The sequence below is a fragment of the Myxine glutinosa genome, chromosome 10 (assembly GCF_964187855.1).
Source record: "Myxine glutinosa chromosome 10, kmMyxGlut1.1, whole genome shotgun sequence".
Classification (NCBI taxonomy): domain Eukaryota; kingdom Metazoa; phylum Chordata; class Myxini; order Myxiniformes; family Myxinidae; genus Myxine; species Myxine glutinosa.
This window is the reverse complement of record NC_136270.1, coordinates 135,652,765-135,680,107: the sequence shown is the minus strand read 5'-3', so window position 1 is coordinate 135,680,107 and position 27,343 is coordinate 135,652,765. Positions and strand designations below refer to the sequence as shown.

The 27,343-nt window shown below is 46.0% G+C and overlaps 1 protein-coding gene across 3 annotated transcripts in view; it reads left to right on the top strand.

Moving 5' to 3' along the window:
* LOC137433722 (beta-2-syntrophin) overlaps nucleotides 1–27,343 on the top strand; it is an 85,146-nt gene that overhangs the window by 37,277 nt on the left and 20,526 nt on the right. For all 3 annotated transcript variants that reach the window (XR_013624828.1, XR_013624827.1, XM_078786161.1), the window contains exon 2: nucleotides 25,426–25,639. Coding sequence is in view for 1 of the 3 variants with exons in the window: in XM_078786161.1 (XP_078642287.1) it covers nucleotides 25,426–25,639 (214 nt within the window). In the remaining 2 variants the exon portion in view is untranslated. The remainder of the gene's footprint in view (nucleotides 1–25,425; nucleotides 25,640–27,343) is intronic.

Here is a 27,343-nt window from a genome sequence, read left to right as displayed (position 1 = left end):
ATGGTGGTCCATCAATGTGCAGGGTGGTCCATCAATGTGCAGGGTGGTCCATCAATGTGCAGGGTGGTCCATCAATGTGCAGGGTGGTCCATCAATGTGCAGGGTGGTTCATCAATGTGCAGGGTGGTTCATCAATGTGCAGGGTGGTTCATCAATGTGCATGGTGGTTCATCAATGTGCAGGGTGGTTCATCAATGTGCAGGGTGGTTCATCAATGTGCAGGGTGGTTCATCAATGTGCAGGGTGGTTCATCAATGTGCAGGGTGGTTCATAAATGTGCAGGGTGGTTCATAAATGTGCAGGGTGGTTCATCAATGTGCATGGTGGTTCATCAATGTGCAGGGTGGTTCATCAATGTGCATGGTGGTTCATCAATGTGCATGGTGGTTCATCAATGTGCAGGGTGGTTCATCAATGTGCAGGGTGGTTCATCAATGTGCAGGGTGGTTCATCAATGTGCAGGGTGGTTCATCAATGTGCATGGTGGTTCATCAATGTGCAGGGTGGTTCATCAATGTGCAGGGTGGTTCATCAATGTGCAGGGTGGTTCATCAATGTGCAGGGTGGTTCATCAATGTGCAGGGTGGTTCATCAATGTGCAGGGTGGTTCATCAATGTGCAGGGTGGTTCATCAATGTGCAGGGTGGTTCATCAATGTGCATGGTGGTTCATCAATGTGCAGGGTGGTTCACCAATGTGCGTGTGCCTTCACGAAGAGTAGGTGAGCGTTACTGGCACCACGAACAAATTACAAACTAGATGGTATTCATCGAATACTTACCCTGTACAGTCAACTTGGTGTGAGCCAACTCTTCTGTTTTTGAACTTCTTTTTTTTCTGTAGTCGAGACGGCTTTGAGGCGGGGGTGTGCATACCTCTAGTCAAGACAGCTTTGAGGCGGGGGCGTGCACAGCTCAAGTCTAGACGGCCTTGAGGCAGCGATGTGCATACCTCTAGTCTAGACAGCTTTGAGGCAGCGGTGTGCATACCTCTAGTCTAGACAGCTTTGAGGTGGGGGTGTGCATACCTCTAGTCTAGACAGCTTTGAGGTGGGGGTGTGCATACCTCCAGTCCAGACAGATTTGAGGCGGGGGGTGCATACCTGCAGTCTAGACAGCTTTGGGGTGGGGGTGTGCATACCTCCATTCTAGACAGCCTTGAGGCGGGGGTGTGCATACCCCTAGTCTCGACAGCTTTGAGGTGGGGGTGTGCATACCTCCAGTCTAGACAGCCTTGAGGCGGGGGTGTGCATACCTCTAGTCAAGACAGCTTTGAGGCGGGGGTGTGCACAGCTCAGGTCTAGACGGCTTTGAGGCAGCGGTGTGCATACCTCTAGTCTAGACAGCTTTGAGGCGGGGGTGTGCACACCTCTAGTCTAGACAGCTTTGAGGTGGGGGTGTGCATACCTCTAGTCTAGACAGCTTTGAGGTGGGGGTGTGCATACCTCCAGTCCAGACAGATTTGAGGTGGGGGTGTGCATACCTGCAGTCTAGACAGCTTTGGGGTGGGGGTGTGCATACCTCCAGTCTAGACAGCCTTGAGGCGGGGGTGTGCATACCTCTAGTCTCGACAGCTTTGAGGTGGGGGTGTGCATACCTCTAGTCGAGACAGCTTTGAGGCGGGGGTGTGCATACCTCTCGTCTAGACAGCTTTGAAGTGGGGGTGTGCATACCTCTAGTCTAGACAGCTTTGAGGTGGGCGTGTGCATAACTCCAGTCTGGACAGCTTTGATGCGGGGGTGTGCATACCTCTAGTCTAGACAGCTTTGAGGCGGGGATGTGCATACCTCTAGTCTCCACTCAAGACCATCCTAGCAGCCCCTACCTTTCCCATTCCGTATGCTAAACTTCGTCATCTATATTTTGCTTCTGCTTCCACTCCTTCAGCTGAAAGTACTTGGAAAAGTACCTGAGAGAAAGGGCTGTACCTGGCGGGATATCTCAAACACCTTTTGCATGTTACTAACCATGTCCAAAGCCCTGCCACACTAACGGGGGGGTTAATACAAGCAAGTTACCAGTGCCTACATGGAATTCGTATTCATGGAATTCCAAACGAGGTAGGGATGGAGGAAAGTAATGCAAATAGCATCTTCGATAATTGAGCAAGTTGGGAGCAACAATTCACATTTATTGCCACATCTGATGCAATTGCAATGCTCTAATGGCGGCAGGTGCTCCAATTGTTCGATTATGTGTCGCTTTTTGATGCCTTTTGGGTCGGTAATAAAAATTCGTATTGGTGTCAAAGGTACCACCCAATTGTAAACGAGTAGGAGCATTTCCTACTTTCCATTTTGTACCATATGTGCCCGTTGTCCGGTTGTCGGTAATCAGAATGTGAACATGGACTCATTTTGACCGTTCATCGGTGTCTATTCTTGAATTGAATGCTCGGCCACAAGTTTGTCCGATTGCTCACGTTTGGACGGTTTAACTTTGCCATCTGAAAGTCCAGGCCATGATATGTGAGTATTGTTGGGCTTTGTTTCGGGTTAATTTGGGATCGCCTGCTTGGTCGGTGGGTTAAATTTTCGGGATGGCGACATGCCACTGAAACCAGGAGGGAGGGATAGGCCTTTACACAAACGAGCCTCATCATCGGGGATCACGTTTGCTTTCTTTGACTTTGCAGAAAGTTTAACTTTGCAAATCAAAAGCCGAGTTTCAATTATTTGATTCCAATTTTGACTGAGGTTTGTTTCCTGTTCTGTGAATTGTGAGTTGAATGCAAAATGAACGCTTGGGTGGGGGTGGGGATGGGGAAGGGGATGAGTGGGGATATTTTGTTAAATTAGTGACTCATTGGTCCAACAATAATTGGGAATTTTGAAATGGAAACATGCTCCATTAGGAAGATATATCTACAGTCACGTGAAAAAGTAAGTACACCCCATGTAAAGTTTTGACTTTTTCCAACATATTCCAACATACAGCTATTTGATCTTCATTTCAACAATATTGACAGATAAAGGTGATATAATATAACAAATATCATAAACCATTTACATTTTGTAGTCCATTGTATAATTTAAATAAACATAATGCAAATTTCACATGTGGAAAAAGTAAGTGCACCCTTGGCTCTAATAGGTGGGATTTCCCCCTTTGGCAGAAACAACCTCAAGTAGGCGTTTCTTCTAACTGTCTACCAGTCTCTGACATCGACTGGGAGAAATTTTTGCCCACTCCTCCATGCAGAATTCTTTCAGCTGTGCGATGTTTGAGGGGTTTCTTGCATGCACAGCTCGTTTCAAATCCCCCCACAACATCTCGATGGGATTTAGATCCGGGCTTTGACTTGGCCATTCCAGAACCCTCCATTTCTTTCTTTTCAGCCATTCCTTGGTGGATTTACTGGTATGTTTAGGGTCATTGTCATGTTGCAAGGTCAACCTTCGGTTGACCTTCAACTTTCCGACAGATGGCCTCACATTATCCTCAAGCACCCTCTGGTACAATGAAGAATTCATAGTGGATTCTATGATGGTGAGCCCCCCAGGCCCTGATGCAGCAAAGCTGCCCCAAACCATAATATTTCCACCACCATGCTTTACAGTTGGTATCAGATTCTTGGGGTCAAATGCTGTCTTTGGTTTTCGCCAAACATGTCTTCTGGTACTGTGGCCAAATAGCTCTACCTTTGACTTATCTGTCCAGAGCACATTGTTCCAGAAGTGCTGGTCTTTGCCTCGGTGTTCATTGGCAAACTTTAGTCTTGCCCTGATGTTCTTTCTGGACAGCAAAGGTTTCCTCCTGGCACACCTCCCATGTAGATCAAATTTGTGCAGCGTCTTTCTAATGGCAGACTCGTGCACTTTGACATCAACAGTGGCAAGAGCTACCTGTAGGTCCTGTGATGACATTCTGGGGTTCTTAGAGACTTCTTTCAGCATCTTGCGGTCTGCTCTCGGGCTGAACTTGCTGGGGCGGCCTGGCCTGAACAAATTGGCAGTTGTTTGGAATCTTCTCCACTTGTAGATGATCTTCCGCACAGTCGAATGATTGATTTCAAATTGTTTGGAGATCTTTTTAAATCCTTTTCCCAGACTCGTAGGCATCTATAACCTTCTTTCTGAAGGCCTCAGAGAGCTCTTTTGATCTCGGCATGGTGACGCCACACACTTCAACAAAGAGCAAACCAAACTAAATGTCTGAGGTTTAAATAAGACCGGTTCCTCCAAGATCCTCTCTAACGATGTTCTCATCATTTGCACCTGAGCTGGTGCACCTGATTCTAATTTTAGGTATTTGAAGTAGTGATAAATGTAGGGGTGTACTTACTTTTTCCACATGCGAAATTTGCATTATGTTTATTTAAATTATACAATGGACTACAAAATGTAAATGTTTCATGATATTTGTTATATTATATCACCTTTATCTGTCAATATTGTTGAAATGAAGATCAAATAGCTGTATGTTGGAATATGTTGGAAAAAGTCAAAACTTTACATGGGGTGTACTTACTTTTTCCACATGCGAAATTTGCATTTATGTTTATTTAAATTATACAATGGACTACAAAATGTAAATGTTTCATGACATTTGTTATATTACATCACCTTTATCTATCAATATTGTTGAAATGAAGATCAAATAGCTGTATGTTTAAATATGTTGAAAAAGTCAAAACTTTACATGGGGTGTACTTACTTTTTCACGTGACTGTATATATAAAGATATATCTGTGCAGTGTCTGTGTTGTCTTGTCTTGTCTTGTCACTGAACGACTCCCTCAAACTTTTGTGAAATCGTACCAAACTTCTGGTATGCACATATCTCTCCCGTCGGTATGTCCTAAGGGTATTATTTTGGAAAAAATTTCCATTTTTTATTATTTTATTTTTTGGGGAATTGTTTCGGGAAAATTTTTTTTTTCCAACTTAAGTTTTCAACTTCAATTATTTATAAAATGTGATATCACGTATATTACAAATACATTTGTGCAAAATAATTGTTTGAATTATGACTGGTTTAAACCATGACAAAACGGTAAACCATGACAAAACAGCAACTCGGGTACAGTCATTTCTCTATATCTACACATCTGGGCAGTGTCTGTGTTGTCACTTAACAACTCCCTCAAACTTTTGTTTCCGTGGTTGTGAAGTGTTTTTAATAACGTTGTGGTGGTTTTGAATCACGTGGTGGTGAGGTATTTTGAATTATGTGATGGTGAGGTGTTTTTAAATCACATGGTGGTGAGGTGTTTTTAAATCACATGGTGGTGAGGTGTTTTTAAATCACATGGTGGTGAGGTGTTTTTAAATCACATGGTGGTTAGGTGTTTTTAAATCACATGGTGGTGAGGTGTTTTGAATTACGTGGCTGTGAGGTGTTTTGAATTACGTGGCTGTGAGGTGTTTTGAATTACTTGGTGGTGGTGTTTTTAAATCACATGGTGGTGAGGTGTTTTGAATTACGTGGTGGTGAGGTGTTTTTAAATGATGTGGTGGTGAGGTGTTTTTAATTTAGTGGCTGTGAGGTGTTTTTAATTTCGTGGCTGTGAGGTGTTTTGAATTACGTGGTGGTGAGGTATTTATAATTACGTGGTGGTGAGGTGTTTTTTAATTATGTGGTGGTGAGGTGTTTTGAATTAGTTGGTGATGAGGTGTTTTGAATTACGTGGTGGTGAGGTGTTTTGAATTACTTGGTGGTGAGGTGTTTTTAAATGATGTGGTGGTGAAGTGTTTTAATTTCGTGGCTGTGAGGTGTTTTTATTAACGTGTTTTATGGTTGTGAGGTGTTTTTAATTTCGTGGTGGTGAGGTGTTTTTTATTTTGTGATGGCTGTGAGGTGTTTTCAATTTCGTGGAGGTGAGGTGTTTTAATTTTGTGGCTGTGAGGTATTTTTATTACGTGTTTTATGGCTGTGAGGTGTTTTCAATTTCGTGGTGGTGAGGTGTTTTTATTAAGTGTTTTATGGCTTTTTTTTTTTTTTTTTTTTTTTTGTATACAAGATCGAGGCTCGTGAAAGAGCGAACATTAATCACACAAAAAGACAAACCGACACACAAAACACAAAAAACAAGGGGAGCGGCAGACGAGATGGGGAGAGAGGGGGAAGGACACAAAAGAGAGGGGGAAGAGGGGGAAGGACACAAACACAATATTTGAGAGCAGGGACATCGGGAGGACTTGGGGGGAGGTGGGAGAGGAATAAAACATATGAACACTGCAAGGACTCTGGGGTGAATTACCGGGGGTAGAAAAGATCAAGGTTTTCGATGGGGGAAGATAAGAGATGGTGGTGAACAGCTGTTTTAAAGACCTGGAGGGAGGAGTGCGATTGAAGGGAGTGGGGGAGTTTGTTCCAGAGGCGGGAGAAAAGGGGAATGAAAGAGTGAAGGTGAGCAGAGAGCCTAGACTTTGGCAGTTTAACCATAAGAGGGTTGCAGGCAGATCTTGTGCGACCTGAAGGAATATTGGGGGGACAGAGCACAGAGAGAGCTGGGGGAGCAAGGCCGGAGAGGAGTCGGTAGAAGACAGAAAGACCACCAACCTGCCTGCGGTGAGTGAGTGAAAGGCCCTCGGTGTTGACTACATCGCAGGAGATTCCAATGATTCTGAAAGCTTTGGCCTCAACAGCGTGAAGCCGAGCAAGGTGTGAGGCAGGAGCACCAGCCCAGAGGGGGGAACAGTATTCCATTGAGCTGCGGATGAAAGCCTTGTATGTGGTGAGGAGCTCAGGTGTGCCAAGGAAGGACTTCGCACGACGGAGGATGCCCAGTCGGCGACTGGCTTTGGAGGCCAGCTTGGAACTGTGGTTTTCCCAAGAAAGATCATGGCAGATAGTGAGACCCAAAAGCTTGAGCGACAGAACTTCTTGGAGAGGATTGTTGAGAAAGTAGATGGGAGGGTTGTCCAGTCGGTCCTTTCGGAGAGACATTGTAAGAGTGTGAGATTTGTCAGGATTGAAAGACATGTTCCACTTGTTTGACCAGTCTGTGATTTTGTCCAGGTCTGCAGAGAGTGAGGAGGCTGCAGACTGCCGATCTGAGGGATGAGGAATGGAGCGACAGAGAGTAGAGTCGTCAGCAAAGAGATAGAGAGGATTTTCAAGAGAGTCAGAGAGATCATTGATGAAGACCAGAAAAAGCACAGGGCCCAGAACACTACCTTGGGGAACTCCAGCCTGAACAGGAAGAGGAGATGAGAGAAACCCATTCAGGGCCACACGTTGACTACAACCAGAGAGGAAGTCCGCCAGCCATGCGTGGAGATTTCCATGGATACCAAAGGAGGAGAGTTTGGTGAGCAGAGCAGGGTGCCAGACCGTATCGAAGGCACGTGAAATGTCAAGGGAGACGGCTCTAATTTCCTGTTTGGCGTTGAGGACCTCCATCCATTGTTGAGAAAGCAGAAGCAGCATGTCCAGAGTAGAGTGACCAGGTCTGAAACCAAATTGATGATCAGAGATCAAGCCATTGGAGAAGAGGAAAGATTTAATATCTGAAGCAATGATGGATTCCATGACTTTGCTGATAATTGGGAGAAGGCTGATTGGTCTGTAGTTTCTGGGATCTGTTTTTGCACCTTTTTTGTGCAAACCGGTGATGTTGGCTGATTTCCAAGCAGATGGCAGATGACCTTGAGCAAAAGAGAGGGTGAAGAGAACAGAAAGAGGGAGTGAAAGAGCAGAAGAACATGATTTTAGGACCCGTGGGCTGATGCCGTCAGGACCAGTTGCAGAATCAGAGTCGAGGGTTGACAGAAACTTTTCCACCTTGTCAGGAGGAAAGGACACAGAGTCCAGGAGCAGCTGGGTACGACTGGGTACGGTGGGTACAGAGAGGGATGGGTTTGGGACACAAGATTTAGAGGCAAACACAGAGTTGAGGCATTCAGCTTTTTCACGTGCGGAGTCAGCCGTTAAGCCGTTTGAGGTGAGGGAGGGGATGGAGGGGGAACAAACACCAGAAACAGATTTGACCAGACGCCACCAGGATTTGGAAGAGGGAGACAGATAAGAGAGTTCGGTCTTGAGAATGGTGAGATATTGTTTCCTGGCTCTCCTGAGGGTGGACACACACTTGTTTCGGGGTTTGTGAAAGGAAATGAGATTTCCTTCCGTTGGATTTGCTTTCCAGGAGACGAAAGCAAGTTGTTTCAGGGCAACAGCCTCACCACAAGATTCCGTGTACCATGGACCGGAGGAAGGGTATGACAACTGAAGACGAGATGGTATAAATCTGTGCATGAGAGAGAGCAATTTACTTTGAAAGAATTCCCAGGATGAGTTGATGTCAGAGGCGGTAGAGATGGGAGACCAGTCCAGATGATTGATGGCTGCTTGAAGACCGTGCCAGTTGGCCTGAGTGAAATGCCAGACTCGTCGACGCTGAGTAGGCTCTCTGAGAATGGTCAGAGAGATGTCCACTTTGACAAGCACATGATCAGATGAGCCGATTGGAGCAGAAGAAGAGCAGCAGACATTTTCAGGGAAGTTTGTCATAACCAAATCCAGAAGAGAAGATGCTCCGTTGACTGAGATCCGGGTCGGGAAATTGACAGATTGTGTCAGTCCCAGTGAGTCGCAGAAGTCCTTTGCTGAAGAGCCATGGCTGGTGAGAGAGGTACCCACCCCCAGCCAAATGGCATGGTGACAATTGAAATCACCACATATGAGGAAGAGAGAGTTGGGATGGGTAGATAGAAGTTGGTCCATATTATCAGACAGTGAGATGTATATGGAGTCATCGCTGTTTGGTGGACGGTACAACACACATATGAACAAAAGGTGGGAGCGAAGGGGAAGCCGTAGCCAAAGGTATTCCTGGGGGTGAGGTGGAGAGAGGGCAGTGGAGGGCGAGTGAGGAAGAGAGTTTTTTATAAAGATAGCAACCCCACCTCCAGGACGAGGCTCAGGTCTATCATACCGGAGGAGGGAGTAACCTGGGAGAGATACCAAGGCATCAGAGACATCATGAAGGAGGAAAGTTTCTGTTAAGCAGATCACTTCTGGTTTGTCAGAAGCAACCTGTATGGAGAGGTCAGTCAAGTTTGAGCGAAGGCCCCGGATGTTTGAGGTCCATACCGTTAATGAAGAGGAAGGGGGAGCATCGGGTCCAGAACAGGGGGGGAGGGGGGGGTAGGGTAAGATGTGGAAGAGGAGGAAGAGGTAGGGAGAGCTGTTGAAGGTGTGTCAGAGATTTCAGAATAGCTTGGAGAAAGGGAAGAATGGGGCGGACAAAAGGTTTCATGGAGATTGGGTGAGGCACAGTGAGGTGTTATTTGAGGAGGGGGAAGAGCGAGGCAGAAGGTTTGGGGAGATGAAGGTGAAAGTTGGAAGGGGGAAGAAGCAGGGAGGATGCTTTGAGGAGGAGGGGTGAGAAGGGAGTCTAGGAGGGGAGGAGCGAGGGAGAGTCTCGGAGGGGAGGGGTGTGGGGGGAGTTTAGGAGGGAGGGGAGGGAAGGGGCAAGGGGGGAGATTTGAAAGGGATGGGTGATGGGGAGGATTTGGAGGGGAGGGGTGAGATTGGATTTTGAAAAGTGTACGATTCATGGGAAACGAACATTTTTTGCAAAATGAGTTTGAGACCTTCGAGTCAAAAATACGTTTGAGGACACTGGAGGAGGGGTGGAGTTCTGGATAGTTTAGGGAATGTAGAAAGGAGGAACTGTAAGAGATGGTATTATCTATATTTTTTGGAATGAATAGATTTGGTGAGCAAGACGAAAGCATCCTTTTGTAGGAAAAGAAGAAAAGGGTGTTATAATATATGAGAGAAAATAGTTGTTCAGGGGAGAGATTATACATTTCTAGCCGCGTGATCGCGAACGAAGAACAAACGAACAAAAAGAACAACAAATAAACGAATAAGACCTGGGAAGGGAAAAAAATTTTGGGGTTTTTTTTTTTTTTTTGTGAGTACAGATATTAAACAAGGAGGTACGGGGTGAACGACTGGTACGAAACAGAGAACGAAAATAATTTCAGCGCATTCGACGAATCGCTGAGAGAAAAAACCACAAGGTCGGAGACGGTACAGTAGTCTAAGCCTACGAGTACTAGGCCGCAGAATACTCGATACCATTAACCGACGATTGTGTATACATGTACGAAAAATTAGCACCGAAAATTTTCCAAAAGATACGTTATAGGTACACACACCGAAAGATAGATACAGTCTCGAGGCTGAGGTGTTTTAAATTTTGTGGTGGTGAGGTGTTTTAAATTTTGTGGCTGTGGGGTGTTTTCAATTTCGTGGTGGTGAGGTGTTTTTAATTTTGTGGCTGAGGTGTTTTTAATTTCGTGGCTGTGAGGTGTTTTTAATTTCGTGGCTGTGAGGTGTTGTTAATTTCGTGGTGGTGAGGTGTTTTTAATTTCGTGGTGGTGAGGTGTTTTGAATTTCATGGTGGTGAGGTGTTTTTTATTTCATGGTGGTGAGGTGTTTTTAATTTCGTGGTGGTGAGGTGTTTTTAATTTCGTGGATGTGAGGTGTTTTTAATTTTGTGGCTGTGGTGTTTTTAATTTTGTGGCTGTGAGGTGTTTTATGGCAGTGAGGTGTTTTTAATTTTGTGGTGGTGAGTTTTTATTACATGTTTTATGGCTGTGAGGTGTTTTCAATTTCGTGGTGGTGAGGTGTTTTTAATTTTGTGGCTGAGGTGTTTTTAATTTCGTGGCTGTGAGGTGTTTTTAATTTTGTGGTGGTGAGGTGTTTTTAATTTTGTGGCTGAGGTGTTTTTATTACGTGTTTTATGGCTGTGAGGTGTTTTCAATTTCGTGGTGGTGTGTTTTTAATTTTGTGGTGGTGAGGTGTTTTTATTACGTGTTTTATGGCTGTGAGGTGTTTTTAATTTTGTGGTGGTGGTGTTTTTATTGTGTTTTATGGCTGTGAGGTGTTTTTAATTTTGTGGTGGTGGTGTTTTTATTATGTGTTTTATGGCTGTGAGGTGTTTTCAATTTTTTGATGGTGAGGTGTTTTCAATTTTGTGGTGGTGAGGTGTTTTTATTACATGTTTTATGGCTGTGAGGTGTTTTTAATTTTGTGGTGGTGAGGTGTTTTAATTTCGTGGCTGTGAGGTGTTTTTATTGCGTGTTTTATGACTGAAGTGTTTTTAATTTTGTGGTGGTGAGGTGTTTTTAGTACGTGTTTTATGGTTGAGGTGTTTTCAATTTCGTGGTGGTGAGGTGTTTTTAATTTTGTGGTGGTGAGGTGTTTTTATTTGTTTTATGGCTGTGAGGTGTTTTTAATTTCGTGTTGGTGAGGTGTTTTTATTACGTGTTTTATGGCTGTGAGGTGTTTTAAATTATGCGTGGTGAAGTGTTTTGAATTATGTGGTGGTGAGGTGTTTTGAAATCTCCCCCCATTCACTCCTTCGCACCATGCATTCCACACCTCTATTCCACACCAAGCATTCCATACCACTTATCTCGCACACCATTAAGTTCTCACGCCACTACTTCCACACACCAAATTCGCACACCTTTTATCTCGCACACCTTTTGTGCTCCCACACCTCAAACGCAATTCCTTTTGTCTTCCACACACAAGTCCTCACACACACAGCATCATCATCTGGCTGACTACTTCCCCTAAAAACTCGTGCTTCCCCGTTGTCCCTTTACACTATGCATTCCCTTGTCATTATCAACCATCTAATCTACCTACGTCCCCACTACAGTACAGTGTCACGACTTAATTCTCATGTTTCTACAGTCTGCTAAATCCCTAACATTATCCTAGCCCTTCCTCGGCTAGCTTCGGTGCCCCATGGAGGTAACCATTGCCGGCACCTCCATGTGCCTGTCACTGCCATCCCCCTAAACTAATGCTCATGGGCCCTGTCATGTGAGGAATGGTGACACCACCATTCCTCCACGTAGGGTACACTACTCTCATCCGTCCGCTACACTTGAGCCTCTCCATGTGGATGTACTTTGTCATGGCTCGGCCTCGAAGGGCCGAGCGATCCATGCGGGTGGTTTGTCTCCTGTATGTTGGGTCCGTCCGGCATTTTCGATCCAAAGGGGGAGGTATGGATGGGCCGAGGTGGAGGGCTCCATCCCTGCGCGGGGCCTCGCAGTCCCACGCACGGTGACCCAACCGGCCACGGTCAGAGCCCTGCACCCGACAAGGTGCGCGGCTCCGAAAACTCCTACCTCCCCCTGAACCTCGCCGATTGCTTTTGCCGCCACGGCACGGCACCAACCATATAGTGTGGGGGCCGGCACGAATCGTGCACGCCGGTCCTTGTGAGACCGCCGCGGCACCGTTCCCCGCCGGTCCCTGCTGCACACCACTCACCGGGGGCTCGCGTCTGCTATCCGTCCCGCTAAACGCTACCCCGGTCGGTGTCGATGCTTGAGCCGCGTCCTTACACCTCGCGACCCACTCCGCACTCGCACACGCAGGCGTCCCCACGCCTCCCATACACTCCGTTACTGCACACTCTCCTTCCACATTCTCTGGTGTGCATTCTCCCTCGCACTCTGTACTCGTACCTGTACACCTAGGCGCACTCACGCCTTTCACACACTTCATTATCGCACACCCTCACGCACTCCCTGGCACACACTTTCATTACACACTCCGTAACACCCCCGGGTGTGCACTCCTGCACACATTCTGCAACACGCTCTGGTGTGCACTCCTGCACACACTCCGTCATCGCACACCCTGTTGCACACTTTTCTCACTCATGCTTCCGCGCACACCCTCTCTCGTACTTCGTACCACACTCTCTCGTACACCGCACAATGGACCTTCCGCGAACGCCCGGGTCTCGCCTCTGCCCCAAGCGTGCCAAAAACCCGTTCGCGCCAAACACATTCGCGCCATTTTTTCCACTCACCTCGGGGTCCTCCTTCCCCGGCAGGACCTGCAAACTTTTTATTGAATTAGCAAGCCCGGCATCACGGTGCAAATACGAACTTTGTGCGCATTCCATTACCTTCTCCCGTGATTTATTTTCTGTTTCTACCGTCTCTTCGGCCCCAATTATTTATTTTTCCTCAACGACCGCCGGTGCCCATGAAATTTCTTTGTCCAATTCGGCGACCGTCGGCTCTTCTACACCCCGCGTCGCGATTTCCATATCCCCAGTCAACTTGGCTGTCCTTTGCTCAAGCTCGCTCCCCACGCGTTCCTCACTCTGCTTCACCCCGTCGCGTACCACTGCGACCTCCTCGCTCAACCCGCGCCTAATGTCCTCCCCCATTGTGTCCATGTCGCACCTGAATTCCTCCCTTATCTTTTTCATGTCGCACCTCCATTTTTTCATGTCTTCATCCCTCTTGACCATATAAGCCCTCATTTCAGCCATAAATAATTGCATGTCTTTAGAACTCACTTGCACAACGGGTTTGGCCTTCGCCGCCACGTGCGAGGCGCCGCCATTGTTTTTACCAGCTGCCGCACCCTTATCAGCTTCCACTACCAACTGTCTCTGCAGATCCTGAGTCATTAATTTCTCTTCTTCTACCCCCACCAGCATTCGACCGCCTTGGCCAGCCATGGTACAAATATAATTTGGATTTTAACACTAAATTTCGTTCGCTCATAATTTCGAGTGCGTAGGTCCAATCCCACTCCTGACACCAAATTGTTGCCGTTTTGCGAAGCCCGTTCCCTTACAAAGGGGGAGATTAAGCCCTTTTTTCTCTCTGGGTCTTGGAACCGTGAGACTGAGTCGCCACTTCCGGGCAGACATGGAAAAGGGTCTCAGGACAATTTCGCACGTACCTTGAGTACCCACGCCGCAGCGGAAGCGGGGATCGAGTCTCGCACGAGCCACGCGTAATTGAGTACACCCGAGTGGATGGCGTACCTCGTGACCCGTGCTGTTACCTTTCTTATAGAACCCGATCAGAACGATCTAATTCGTACCACGCTAAGCCAATGATGGAAAACACAAGACGGTTGAATCAAAGGAATAACACGATTTAATTATTATTTACACAATGTACAATGATTCTGAAGAAGAAGAGACACAGGGCAGTCTTAATCAGGCTTACTTATTTTCCCAGACAATGGGTCCACTTACACACACAGGGAGATGAAGGAAGAATGTTCACGCGCCGAACGCGCCTGCTTTGGTCGCTCCAGGAACAGCTCACCCGGCGTGGCCCTCTGGCGGTCACAGCACGTATCCCGGTGAAGGCAGGGAGGCAGGCGGGAAAATCCTCGCGGCGCGTATCTCGGCAAAGGCAGGCAGATGGTAATATGCGCGTCTGTGGCCCGGCGCGGGTCTCTCTTTACAGCCGCGATTAATACTGCGCGGGGAGCAGGGCAAAGTTCATATACGCAGAGTTATTCAGTTCCTTTGATCTGACTCGACGCAACGCAATCTCACGCGCGTCTTCTCACAACTCCGATTCGTAACTCGTCTCTTGGGCTGCGCAACTCGCCTGCATTCCTCGGGGATCTGACTCCAGCTCAACTGAAAACTCAACTGAACTGAGGCGGGGGCTCTGGGCACAGGGTTATATCGTCCCGCCCTAGCCCGACTCGAACGTTCCAAACCCCGCCTTTTGCCGCAGTGGTAAGTCACTCCCCTCGAGCCCTGATTGGCAGCTCACGCTTACCGTCGGCTCCTCCTCCACCTTCCTTTGGCCTTGATAGACTTGTTCAAGCCTGCCCCGTGGTATTTCGCGCCAAAACCAAAAGCATGGAGGCATCGTAAAGGACCTAATTCTCATTATCCTACTCAACGCAAAACTAAACACAGGAAAGGTCGACGCTTACATTTACTAAGAAATAACTGAGCTTAAACGAGGCTACATGTTGTAGTGTAACTAAACTATGAGGGGAAATTAACCTTTATTATAAAAACACAAAACCGCAACAATATATATATATATATCCCTGAGACTGCTTTGAATTTTAAAATCATTCGTTATTAGACATTCATTTTCTCGAGCCAGCACGTGACTTTCAAAATGACGTCGTGAACCCCAGAATGCTCGGTGCACATGCACAGCAACTCCAGGAAACTGCAGAGTTCGGAGCAAAATAAAATGTATTGTGTGTGTCTGGGATAATGATTGTTACCTGAAATGGGTCATTGTGCTTCTAAAAAGCTGAAAGTACTTGGATTCCTATATTTCCGTGAGTACAATTTGCATTTAGGAAGAACAATTATGGTTTTAAAACCATTCTGAAATTGCGACTCCATCGAAACGCTGAAAATGATGTTTAAAAGACGATTAGCGAGACAGTTCACGCTAGTAACGGCAGGTTAAAAGTTCCTGTCGAGCAGAACCGAGTCGGTGTAAACTCACACGGCGCGCATGCGCAAAAGGCCTCGTTTTGCATTCTACGGCATTTTGAAAGTTACCTATTGACCTCGGGTGCACAGATTTGCTGCAGTTGTAGCGCAGCTCGTGTGCTGGCCTATTGTGTTTATCAAACAACGTTGCATCATGTGTTATTTTGGGTGAAGCAACATACTAATGTCAATGGAGGCCGAGGGAACTTTGTTGCGTGGTTATGCCCATGCAGGCCATGAGGCCTAATCAGCACAACACTCCCAGAGCACAACACTCCCAGAGCACAACACTCCCAGAGCACAACACTCCCAGAGCACAACACTCCCAGAGCACAACACTCCCAGAGCACAACACTCCCAGAGCACAACACTCCCAGAGCACAACACTCCCAGAGCACAACACTCCCAGAGCACAACACTCCCAGGGCACAACACTCCCAGGGCACAACACTCCCAGGGCACAACACTCCCAGGGCACAACACTCCCAGGGCACAACACTCCCAGGGCACAACACTCCCAGAGCACAACACTCCCAGAGCACAACACTCCCAGAGCACAACACTCCCAGAGCACAACACTCCCAGAGCACAACACTCCCAGAGCACAACACTCCCAGAGCACAACACTCCCAGAGCACAACACTCCCAGAGCACAACACTCCCAGAGCACAACACTCCCAGAGCACAACACTCCCAGAGCACAACACTCCCAGAGCACAACACTCCCAGAGCAGATCACTCCCAGAGCAGATCACTCCCAGAGCAGATCACTCCCAGAGAAGATCACTCCCAGAGAAGATCACTCCCAGAGCAGATCACTCCCAGAGCAGATCACTCCCAGAGCAGATCACTCCCAGAGCAGATCACTCCCAGAGCAGATCACTCCCAGAGCACAACACTCCCAGAGCACAACACTCCCAGAGCAGAGCACTCCCAGAGCAGAACCCTCCCAGAGCAGAACACTATTAAACTCCCAGAGCTGATGGGGTCACCCGTGGGAATTCCACGGACATGATCGTGTGTGACATTTGGACACCTTCATTTAGTTGCTGCACATTCAGTTTTACAAAATGATTACTGGCAATTTATCAGATGCACAAATGATCTAATCTACACAATGTATTTACTTCTGACAACATGTGAATGCATGTGCTTGCACATGGGAAATACAGTTTGAAATGTGTCATTACATCTCGTGTAAAATGTGACTTCAAGCGCTCAAATCCCAACCCCCCACACACACGTGGGGGTGGGTCATGCACACACACACACACACACACACACACACACACACACACACACACAAACACACACACGTGGGGGTGGGTCACACACACACACACACGTGGGGGTGGGTCACACACACACACACACAGACAAACACAAACACACACACGTGGGGGTGGGTCACACACACACACACACACACACACACACACACACACACACACACACACACACACACACACACACACGTGGGGGTGGGTCACACACACACACAAACACATGGGGGAGTTGGTCACACACACACACACACACACACACACACGGGAGTGGGTCACACACACAAAACACGGGGAGTTGGTCACACACACACACACACACAGGGTAGTGGGACACACACACACACGGAAACTTGTGCGAAAACAACAACAAAAAAATTAATAAAGATTTCACGATATTATTTCTTGTAGCTATGAAACGCATTTTCTTTGGGTGGTGCATAATCGCTCCGAACGAAACGCATTACCTGGTTACAAAGTAAAAATAGATTCAAACCAAACGTTATTAATAAATATTGTATTCCATAGTTAGTTTACATTATTATGCACATTTTTGAAGGACTGTATTGTTTCATTCCATGGTTGGAAAAGAGTTGACTCGCTTAAAACAAACACTGTGTATACACCCCAGGGATATGGAAAAATATAAATAAACCAGTTTGATCCCGAACTTCAGTCTTCAGTCTCTGTACTTTTACGAAGTACCGTATATACCGGTGTATAATACGCACCCGTGTATAGTGCGCACCCCCAACTTCCACCCTCAGGAAAAAAAAAAATCATTCATTTTCAGATTACAGTAGCGTGAATCTATGCATTTGTACACAAACTTTAAGTCACACAAAATGAACATTTTGAAAGGAAAAAAACCTCAAAATATTTAGCTATATGTAGTCAGTATTCTGTTACACACGCGTCAGTGTCCAGATGTGCATGCAATCGCGGGAGCTTCTTTGCTTCATAGAAGAAAGGAGAGAGAGTAGAGAAATTATTAAAACATTCTTTATTGTGGAGTTGTGGCCCTGCAAAGGGCCGTTTGGGTGTGTGATGGGCTTCTCAGCTAAAGCCAAGGAAATCCTCATCGTCGGAAGCACGTAATGGTACAAAACCCGCTTGCCATCCGGAGCGAACGAGCAGCAATGGCGGCCCTGCATGTCGGCGCAATTGTGCATGACGCAACGGGGAAAACGTGCAACCGTGATCGCTTTTCGTAAAATACTTTTTTCCGTAAATGTATTGGAAAATTGACTTGTTTTGAAGCCGAGTTTTTTTTCTATCCCGTGTATAATACGCACCCCCCCCCCCCCCCCCCCCCAACTTTTGACTTTTTCCGATAAAAAAAAGTGCGTCTTATACACCGGTATATACGGTACTAATATGAATAACGAAGTCCTGGGAACATTCTCATTCTCTCTCTCTCATTCTCTTTCTTTCTCATTCTCATTCTCATTCTCATTCTCTCTCTCTCTCTCTCTCCTTCCCTGTGCCCACATAACAGTCAACACATTCATAACGGCGGTTGGAATACATTTTGCCGATTTTCTCAACTTTAGCTGAAACTGAGACTTGAACCACCCAGCGACTGTGATGGTGAATTTGAGTCGAGATAAAGCCGTGAGGGAGAATCAATGAACTTTATGTTGGAGACCTTTGAAAATGCATTAAGTTACAGTCACGTGAAAAAGTAAGTACACCCCTACATTTATCACTACTTCAAATACCTAAAATTAGAATCAGGTGCACCAGCTCAGGTGCAAATGATTAGACCATCGTTAGAGAGGATCTTGGAGGAACCTGTCTTATTTAAACCTCAGACATTTAGTTTGGTTTGCTCTTTGTTGTTGAAGTGTGTGGCGTCACCATGCCTAGATCAAAAGAGCTCTCTGAGGCCTTCAGAAAGAAGGTTATGGATGCCTACGAGTCTGGGAAGGGATTTAAAAAGATCTCCAAACAATTTGAAATCAATCATTCGACTGTCTGGAAGATCATCGACAAGTGGAGAAGATTCCAAACAACTGCCAACTTGTTCAGGCCAGGCCGCCCCAGCAAGTTCAGCCCGAGAGTAGACCGCAAGATGCTGAAAGAAGTCTCTAAGAACCCCAGAATGTCATCACGGGACCGACGTCCGACAGGTAGCTCTTGCCACTGTTGATGTCAACGTGCACGAGTTGATGTCAAAGTGCACGAGTCTACCAGTACCATTAGAAAGAGGCTGCACAAATTTGATCTACATGGGAGGTGTGCCAGGGGGAAACCTTTGCTGTCCAGAAAGAACATCAGGGCAAGACTAAAGTTTGCCAATGAACACCGAGGCAAAGACCAGCACTTCTGGAACAATGTGCTCTGGACAGATGAGTCAAAAGTAGAGCTATTTGGCCACAGTACCAGAAGACATCTTTGGCGAAAACCAAAGACAGCATTTGACCACAAGAACCTGATACCAACTGTAAAGCATGGTGGTGGAAATATTATGGTTTGGGGCAGCTTTGCTGCATCAGGGCCTGGGCAGCTCACCATCATAGAATCCACGATGAATTCTTCATTGTACCAGAGGATGCTTGAGGATAATGTGAGGCCATCCGTCGGAAAGTTGAAGCTCACCCGAAGGTGGACCTTGCAACATGACAATGACCCTAAACATACCAGTAAATCCACCAAGGAGTGGCTGAAAAGAAAGAAATGGAGGGTTCTGGAATGGCCAAGTCAAACCCCAGATCTAAATCCCATCGAGATGTTGTGGGGGGATTTGAAATGAGCTGTGCATGCAAGAAACCCCTCAAACATCGTACAGCTGAAAGAATTCTGCATGGAGGAGTGGGCAAAAATGTCTCCAAGTCGATGTCAGAGACTGTTAGACAGTTATAAGAAATGCCTACTTGAGGTTGTTTCTGCCAAAGGGGGCAATACCACCTATTAGATCCAAGGGTGTACTTACTTTTTCCACATGTGAAATTTGCATTTATGTTTATTTAAATTATACAATGGACTACAAAATGTAAATGTTTCATGATATTTGTCATATTATATCACCTTTATCTATCAATATTGTTGAAATGAAGATCAAATAGCTGTATGTTGAAATATGTTGAAAAAGTCAAAACTTTACATGGTGTGTACTTACTTTTTCACATGACTGTATATGAACGGTAACTTTAATTGAATTTTCTTCCCTTTTTTTTTCAACTGAGTCTAAAACTATGTTAGCGACTGTGAAAAATGAAATTAGATATCGAATTAGAGTTGAAATAAAACTGTGAGAGAGAGAGCAATACACCACAGGCCTCACAAAAGAGGCCTCAAAGCTATGCGAGTAAACAACATGGTGGATATCTAATTAACTCTCCCAGACACTACCAAGTAATATCAAGGATATCAAGTAAGAACACTCCCAGAGCAGAGCACTCCGTGTCTAAAAATAATGTATTGGTGAAGGGCCAGCTTACAGATGCCTTCTCTTGGATCCCGAGAGCTCTTTTACCAGGAATATTTTACCAGTTCCAAGAATGTGGTGACCATGTGTAAACCACAGCTGAGCTTTTGAAGTTGTACCAGGTGTGTTTTGATCAAATGCTGGATGGTTCAACTATTTTAATAGAGACGTATAATCGTTTCCTATCTCTTTGGTAACCCCGACTTTGGTTTAACCACAGAGGTTATCATTTCTATTCGCTGAGAATCTTTGAACACCAGAAGAGGGAATCAGTTGAGAAACGCTGAAATTTGGGCCTTGTTTTGAAGTCTTCACCACTAACCTGAAGACGTTTTGTAATTCCAATTGTGGAGGGCAGGGGAGGTCATGTTATTATACACACAAGGAATTTTGGCACAGGAGGGTGCCATTCGGCCCATCACGCCCACACTAACCAACCCCTGTATTGTTACCCATGAGCTACCTACAATCCACACTTGCAAATATCTCCATACCGCTCCAACTCCAACACATCCATGTACCTGTCTAAATCACATTCAAACTTTTCCACCCTCTCTGCTGCCACTGCCTTTCCTGGTGGACCAACGGATGCATTAACCACTCACCAACTGTAAGACAAACCTTAATATACTCAAAGGCAAAAGTTATTGTGACACACAAACAACAAACAGAATCAGTGTTAAACTTTTACTGCCACGAATGAAATGTTATTACATGGAAAGACAAATGTTTCAAGGTGTGGTAACGATCAACAGTCCATAAGAACAGCGCACCTGGCATATGCAAATGACACAACACAAGAGGGGGTTCACAAACAAGTTCACATGGTCAGTAGCGAGTGTGTCCACCTTGTGCATTGATGCAGGCCTGGCACCTCCGCCTCATTGAGGCCACTAAACGTCTATGAAAGTCCTGGGGAAGATCATTCCATATCCGAGGAAGGATTTGGCAGAGTTCCTGCAGCGTTGTTGGAGGATTCGGATGACGTCGTAAACGTCGCTCCATTTCATCCCAGACGTGTTCAATGGGTGACAAATCAGGGGATCTTGCAGGGTAACATCCAGGGTCCTGGATCCAGGGTAACAGATTAACATTGTTCTGATTAAGAACCATTTCCCCGAGGCGTGGCATGTCAAACTTGTTCCAGAATGATGAATAGAGGTGTTTTTCTGACTTCTGCACCTCTTAAGACTGCATTGAGTGGAAATGATAAGCGTCTGGTTGTCTGGCCTTTTAAAGTGAACATTGCTGGCCATTTTTCTCGAATATGTCATGCTTCTTGCAAATTTCGTGCAATTCGAACAACAACTGCTTGGTTGCGTTTCTTCGACCATTTTAACACACTCATTCTCTGGTTCAAATCCAAAAATTCATTCACAAGATTACCAATGAAAAAATTCCATGTCACAATAACTTTTGCCTCTGAGTATACCTCCCTAACTCTCATCTTCTTTACCCTCAAGCTACGGTCCCTGGTCCGAACACAGTCCACTCTGTTGAACAACTCCATTGCACGTATCTCATCCACGTCCTTCATTATGTTTAACATCTCTATCAGATCTCGTAATCACCTCCTTTCCAATGTACAAATGCCTGTCTCCTTCAAACATTCCCCATCACTGAGTCTTGCTAGTCCTGGAATCGGTATAGTTGCTCGACACTGCATCCTTCCTCAGATGTGGTGACCAAAACTGCACACAATATTCTATACGAGGCCTCCCTACATTCCTATACAATGTTAAAACCACATCTTTGGATTTATATAATTGATCCCCCTACGACCACAACTTAAAACCTTGTTTGCTTTACCTACAGCTGTGTTGCACTGTCCTATCTGCTTATCCCCATATATACACTACATGACCAAAAGTATGTGGACACACGAACATCACACATCTCATTTCAAAATCATGGGCATTAATATGGAGTTGGTCCCCCCCTTTGCTGCTATAACAGCCTCCACTCTTCTGAGAAGGCTTTTCACGAGATGTTGGAACATTGCTGTGGGGATTTGCTTCCATTCAGCCACAAGAGCATTAGTGAGGTCGGGCACTGATGTTGGGCGATTAGGCCTGGCTCGCAGTCGGCGTTCCAATTCATCCCAAAGGTGTTCGATGGGGTTGAGGTCAGGGCTCTGTGCAGGCCAGTCAAGTTCTTCCACACTGATCTCGACAAACCATTTCTGCATGGACCTCGCTTTGTGCATGGGGGCATTGCCATGCTGAAACAGGAAAGGGCCTTCCCCAAACTGTTACCACAAAGTTGGAAGCACACAATCGTCTAGATTGTTATTGTATGCTGTGGTGTTCAGATTTCCATTCACTGGAACTAAGAGGCCGAGCCCGAACCATGAGACACAGCCCCAAACCATTATTCCTCCTCCACCAAACTTTACAGTTGCACTATACATTCGGGTAGGTAGCGTTGTCCTGGCATCCGCCAAACCCAAATTCGTCCGTTGGAGTGCCAGATGGTGAAGCGTGATTCATCACTCGAGAGAGCGCGTTTCCACTGGTCCAGAGTCCAATTGCGGCGAGCTTTACACCACTCCAGCCGACGCTTGGCATCGCGCATGGTGATCTTAGGCTTGTGTGCTGCTGCTTGGCCATGGAAACCCATTTCATGAAGCTCCCGACGAACAGTTGTTGTGCTGATGTTGCTTCCAGAAGTAGTTTGGAACTCGGAAGTGAGTGTTGCAACCGAGGACAGACGATTTTCATGCGCTACGTGCTTCAGCTAGACGTTGTTGCTCCGAGACGTTTCCACTTCACAAAAACAGCACTTACAGTTGACCAGGGCAGCTCTGGCAGGGCAGAAATTTGATGAACTGACTTGTTGGAAAGGTGGCATCATATGCCACCACCACCGCACCCGCTCCCCCTCAAACCAGCTGCCCCCCCTTATCCTGCCAACCCCTGTCTCAGTTCTCCCCAGTCTCCCCTACTGACCTCTCTGAACTCCTCATAGGAATGAAAACTGCCACCTGCACTCTTGACCCCATCCCCTCCAGCTTTGTCAAGGCCTCCCTTCCTGCTCTCTCTCCACTTATCACTGCAACAATAAACTCCTCCCTGTCTACAGGCATCGTCCCACCATCCCTCAAAATTGCTGCTGTTACCCCCATTCTGAAAAAACCTGGACTAAACCCTGACACCCTAAACAACTTCAGACCCATCTCCAACCTACCCTTTCTGTCAAAAGTTTTGGAACGTGCTGTAGCCACTCAACTCAAACATCACCTCTCTGCCAATAACCTGTATGAAACATTCCAATCCGGATTCCGCTCCAACCACAGTACTGAAACTGCTCTCCTCAAAATCACCAACGACCACCTCCTCTCCTCTGACGCCGGCAACCTCAACATTCTCATCCTCCTCGACCTAAACGCCACCTTTGACACCATCAATCACACCATCCTCCTCACCCGACTTGAAACCACCTTTAACATTACCGGCACTGCCCTCTCTTGGATCAAATCATACCTCTCTGACAGACGCCAGTTCATCTCCATCAATAACTGCAAATCCCCCACTGCTCCCCTCCCCCAAGGTTCAGTTCTTGGCCCCCTCCTCTTCATCCTGTACTTGTCCCCCCTTGGTCACTTAATCCGCCGTCATGGTCTCCAATTCCACTGCTTCGCCGATGACATCCAGCTTTTCATCTCCACCAAGTCCATCTCCACCGCCACCCACTCTATCCTGACAAACTGCATCACTGAAATAAAATCCTGGCTTCAAATCAACTTCCTCAAACTTAACTATGATAAATCTGAAATAATCATCATTGGCCCAAAAACGCTCACCAAATCCACCCATAACTTTGCCCTCAACATCGACGGTTTCCCAGTATCCACCTCCCCTCACATCCAGAATCTTGGCATCATCTTTGACCAAACCCTCTCCTTCGACAAATACACTAAACAGATCACAAAGACAGCCTTCTTTCACCTGAAAAACATCGCCCATCTCCGTCCATCCCTCTCCTCCACGGCTGCAGAAACCCTCATCCACGCCTTCATCACCTCCCGTCTGGACTACTGCAACAGCCTCCTCTATGGTTCACCCTCAATAATCACCAATAAACTCCAATACATTCAGAACTCCGCTGCCCGTCTACTCACCCATTCCCGGACCTGTGACCACATCACCCCCGTCCTTTTTAAGCTTCACTGGCTCCCCATCCCCCAGAGAATCCAGTACAAAATCCTCCTCTTGACCTACAAAGCCCTCCATAACCTGGCCCCATCCTACCTGACTGACCTCCTCTCCAGACACACTCCCACCCGCAACCTCCGCTCTGCTGGTACCAACCTCCTGACCCCCCCCCCCCCCCCCCCCCCATCCGGACCAAATTCAGATCCTGGGGGGACAGGGCCTTCTCCATCGCTGCTCCCACCCTCTGGAACTCACTACCTCACACCATCAGAGACTCCTCCTCACTCACCACATTCAAAACATCACTCAAGACCCACCTGTTCAACACTGCATTCAACATTTAACCCACAGCATTTAACCCCTGACTATCGCTTCTCCTTCTCCTTCCTTTTGCTTTGATTATTTACCTTTTGATTTTTGTCTTTTTGCACTTGTTTTTTGTACTCTGTCAAAGCGCCTTTGGGCTTCTTGAAAAGCGCTATATAAAATAAATGTATTATTATTATTATTATTATTATATGACGGTGCCACGTTGAAAGTCATTGAGCTCTTCAGTACGGCCCATTCTACTGCAAATGTTTGTCTTTGGAGATTGCATGGCTGTGTGCTTGATTATATATACCTGTCAGCAATAGGTGTGGCTGAAACAGCCGAATCCACTAATTATAAGGGGTGTCCGCATACCTTTGGTCATGTAGTGTATTACCACCCCCAGATCCTCCTCCCGTGTGACACATTCCAAAATTGCCGTTTGCATCATGTCATCTCTGCTTTCATGATTCTTACCCATCCAGAGCATCTTACACTTGTTTATGTTATACTGCATCTGTGAATCTTTTGCCCAATCTATTAAAGTATCAATACTTTCCTGAATCTGACCACTGCCCTTACATTCAAGCTTTATGTCATCTGAAAATTTAGAACGCTGACTCTTCACCACACTATCCAAATTGTTGATGTAAATTATGACCAACAAGAGGGAGTATTGCTGAGCAATACATGTCCCCAACTAGGTTTCAGTTCAATATGTTAAAGAGCGAGGAGAAAAGTCTGGAAAATTTCACACCAGTAACACATCCCTTTATTTGGGCGGTGTATAATGCCACATTCGGTATTGCTCTAAGAGCCGAACATAAAGAGAACCCAATGTACATACATGTGGAGGAATCCGCAAAGGCGAGGAATCCACAAAATCGTGAATGTCGAATCCGCGAAAGTCGAATCCGTGAATGTCGGGGCAACGTTTCAACGTTTAAAAGTGGGATCGGTTTCCGGCCAGTCTTGATCCATGAAAAATGACTTTAGTGTCTATCAAATGTACATTGACACACCATTTTCCTTGCAGTGAAATTTATCCGGGAGGTAACACCGTTCCTGAAGAAGAATTCTTTCCTTGCTGAGCTTGGCTGGGAAGCCCCTGACGGCCCCGGAATGCTCGGCCTTGCCGTCGACGGGAAAGTGTCGGGCAACGGGACGTCTTGGGACAAGGAGCCATGTACCTTGCCATTAAAAATGTGTTTCGTAACACGGCGGGTGAACATGCCTGATCCAGACAACAGGTGACGTCATCTCAGGCACTTCCATCTTTAATTTTGTCTCTATCTTTTATTGGATCGTCGAAGGATGCTTATGACGCACTGTGTACATATTACTTGTACTGTACAAATATGACCTATTAACTTTCCCTCTTACGAACAGCATACAGAGTCACTCTGTCCAGAGTTCCATACAGTTACGAACAGCCTCGACACTTCCGGGATCATATACACTGCACTCCGATTGGCTAACGTAGTCCGACGGGTACCTCCAACACACGTTGATGGACATTCGACTAGTGTAGAAAATTTCCTTTGGTGAATTATGACAAGAAAACTGTCAATATGCTTGAGTTATGTTCTCTTTCAGATCTACTAAATTCGACATATGGCTGGCGGGATGGCTGAGAGGAACACACACAAGTCTAGCTTGGGTTTGAATCCCGACCCAGCTATAAACTTGTGGCCTGATGTTTGACAGGCAGGCCATAAATGGACGTTAAACTGGACGCCCTGTCTCCTGATATTAGTTGATGGACGTCAAAGACCCCATGGTGTCCTTTGTGAAGAGGAGGCTATCGCTGGCACCATGAACAGATTACAAATTCCTGGGCGAGAGCTGGCAAACTTTTCTCAAACACGTTTTGTAGTACAAGTCTTTGGCTTGATTCTTCTGATAATTCTCATTCTTAATTCTTATTATTCTGATATTGGAACACATCATCTGTGTTTAGCACGAGAGTTCAGGTACATGATCTTATTGTCCATTAGGTGTTGATCCTTTCGAATGTGAAATGTTAAAATTTTGTGAAATAAGACAAAAAAGAAAGAGCAATCAGAGGATGTGTTTGTGAGGTGCATTTTGTGAAGTGTATTTGTACATTCTCTCATTATTTTGTGCAACCCCACTTTCACCGGACACGTGTGACACATGACGTCCTCTTTATAAAACTGAATTCAGTTTTGCATCTAAAAAAAATTTTTGTTTTTAAATGAGGCTGTCCTTGGGGTCTTTTGCGTCATCAGGGTCCTATGGCTCTTTTGGGTCTTCTGAGTCCTCAGGTCCTCTGGTTCTTCATGGTATTTAAGGATTTTCAGGGTATGTTGGGGTCTTGTTGGTCTTAATGGGTCTTAAAGGTTCTTCAAAGGTCCAATGGGTCTCGGCAGTCCAAAGTGTCGAAAGGTACATTCCGATAGCACATAATTGACGTATGTAATTAATAGACAGGATATCACTGACTTCAAACAGTACATAATTAATAGATATATTGAAAACTCACAAAGCTGGAGAAGAAAATATAGTAGAGTTTCTTCTTCAAAAAATAACTTCTCTATGCCAGACCGTAAGACCAATCATATTGAAATTTTTAACACGTGTGCCACTTTATGACCACTATATTACTTTGAAGTTTCACATTGATCAATGAAGCGGTTCAAGAGATATAGTTTTAAAAAAAAGATTTTTGTTCAATCCAATATGGCTGCCAAACCATGTGACGTATGAATTATTCAAAGGCATACACAAGGCATGGGAACATATGTGTGAAGTTTCCATTCGATCTGTTCACCCGTTCTGGAGGAGTGGCTTTTTAAAGTTTTATTCTTCAAAAAATCATAGCCCCCAAACCATGTGATCTATGACGTCATGGTCATGGAACTTTATGTTCATCATGGGTATGCGATCATGCATGTAATGTTTTGCCTCGATCTGTTTAGCCATTTCGGAGA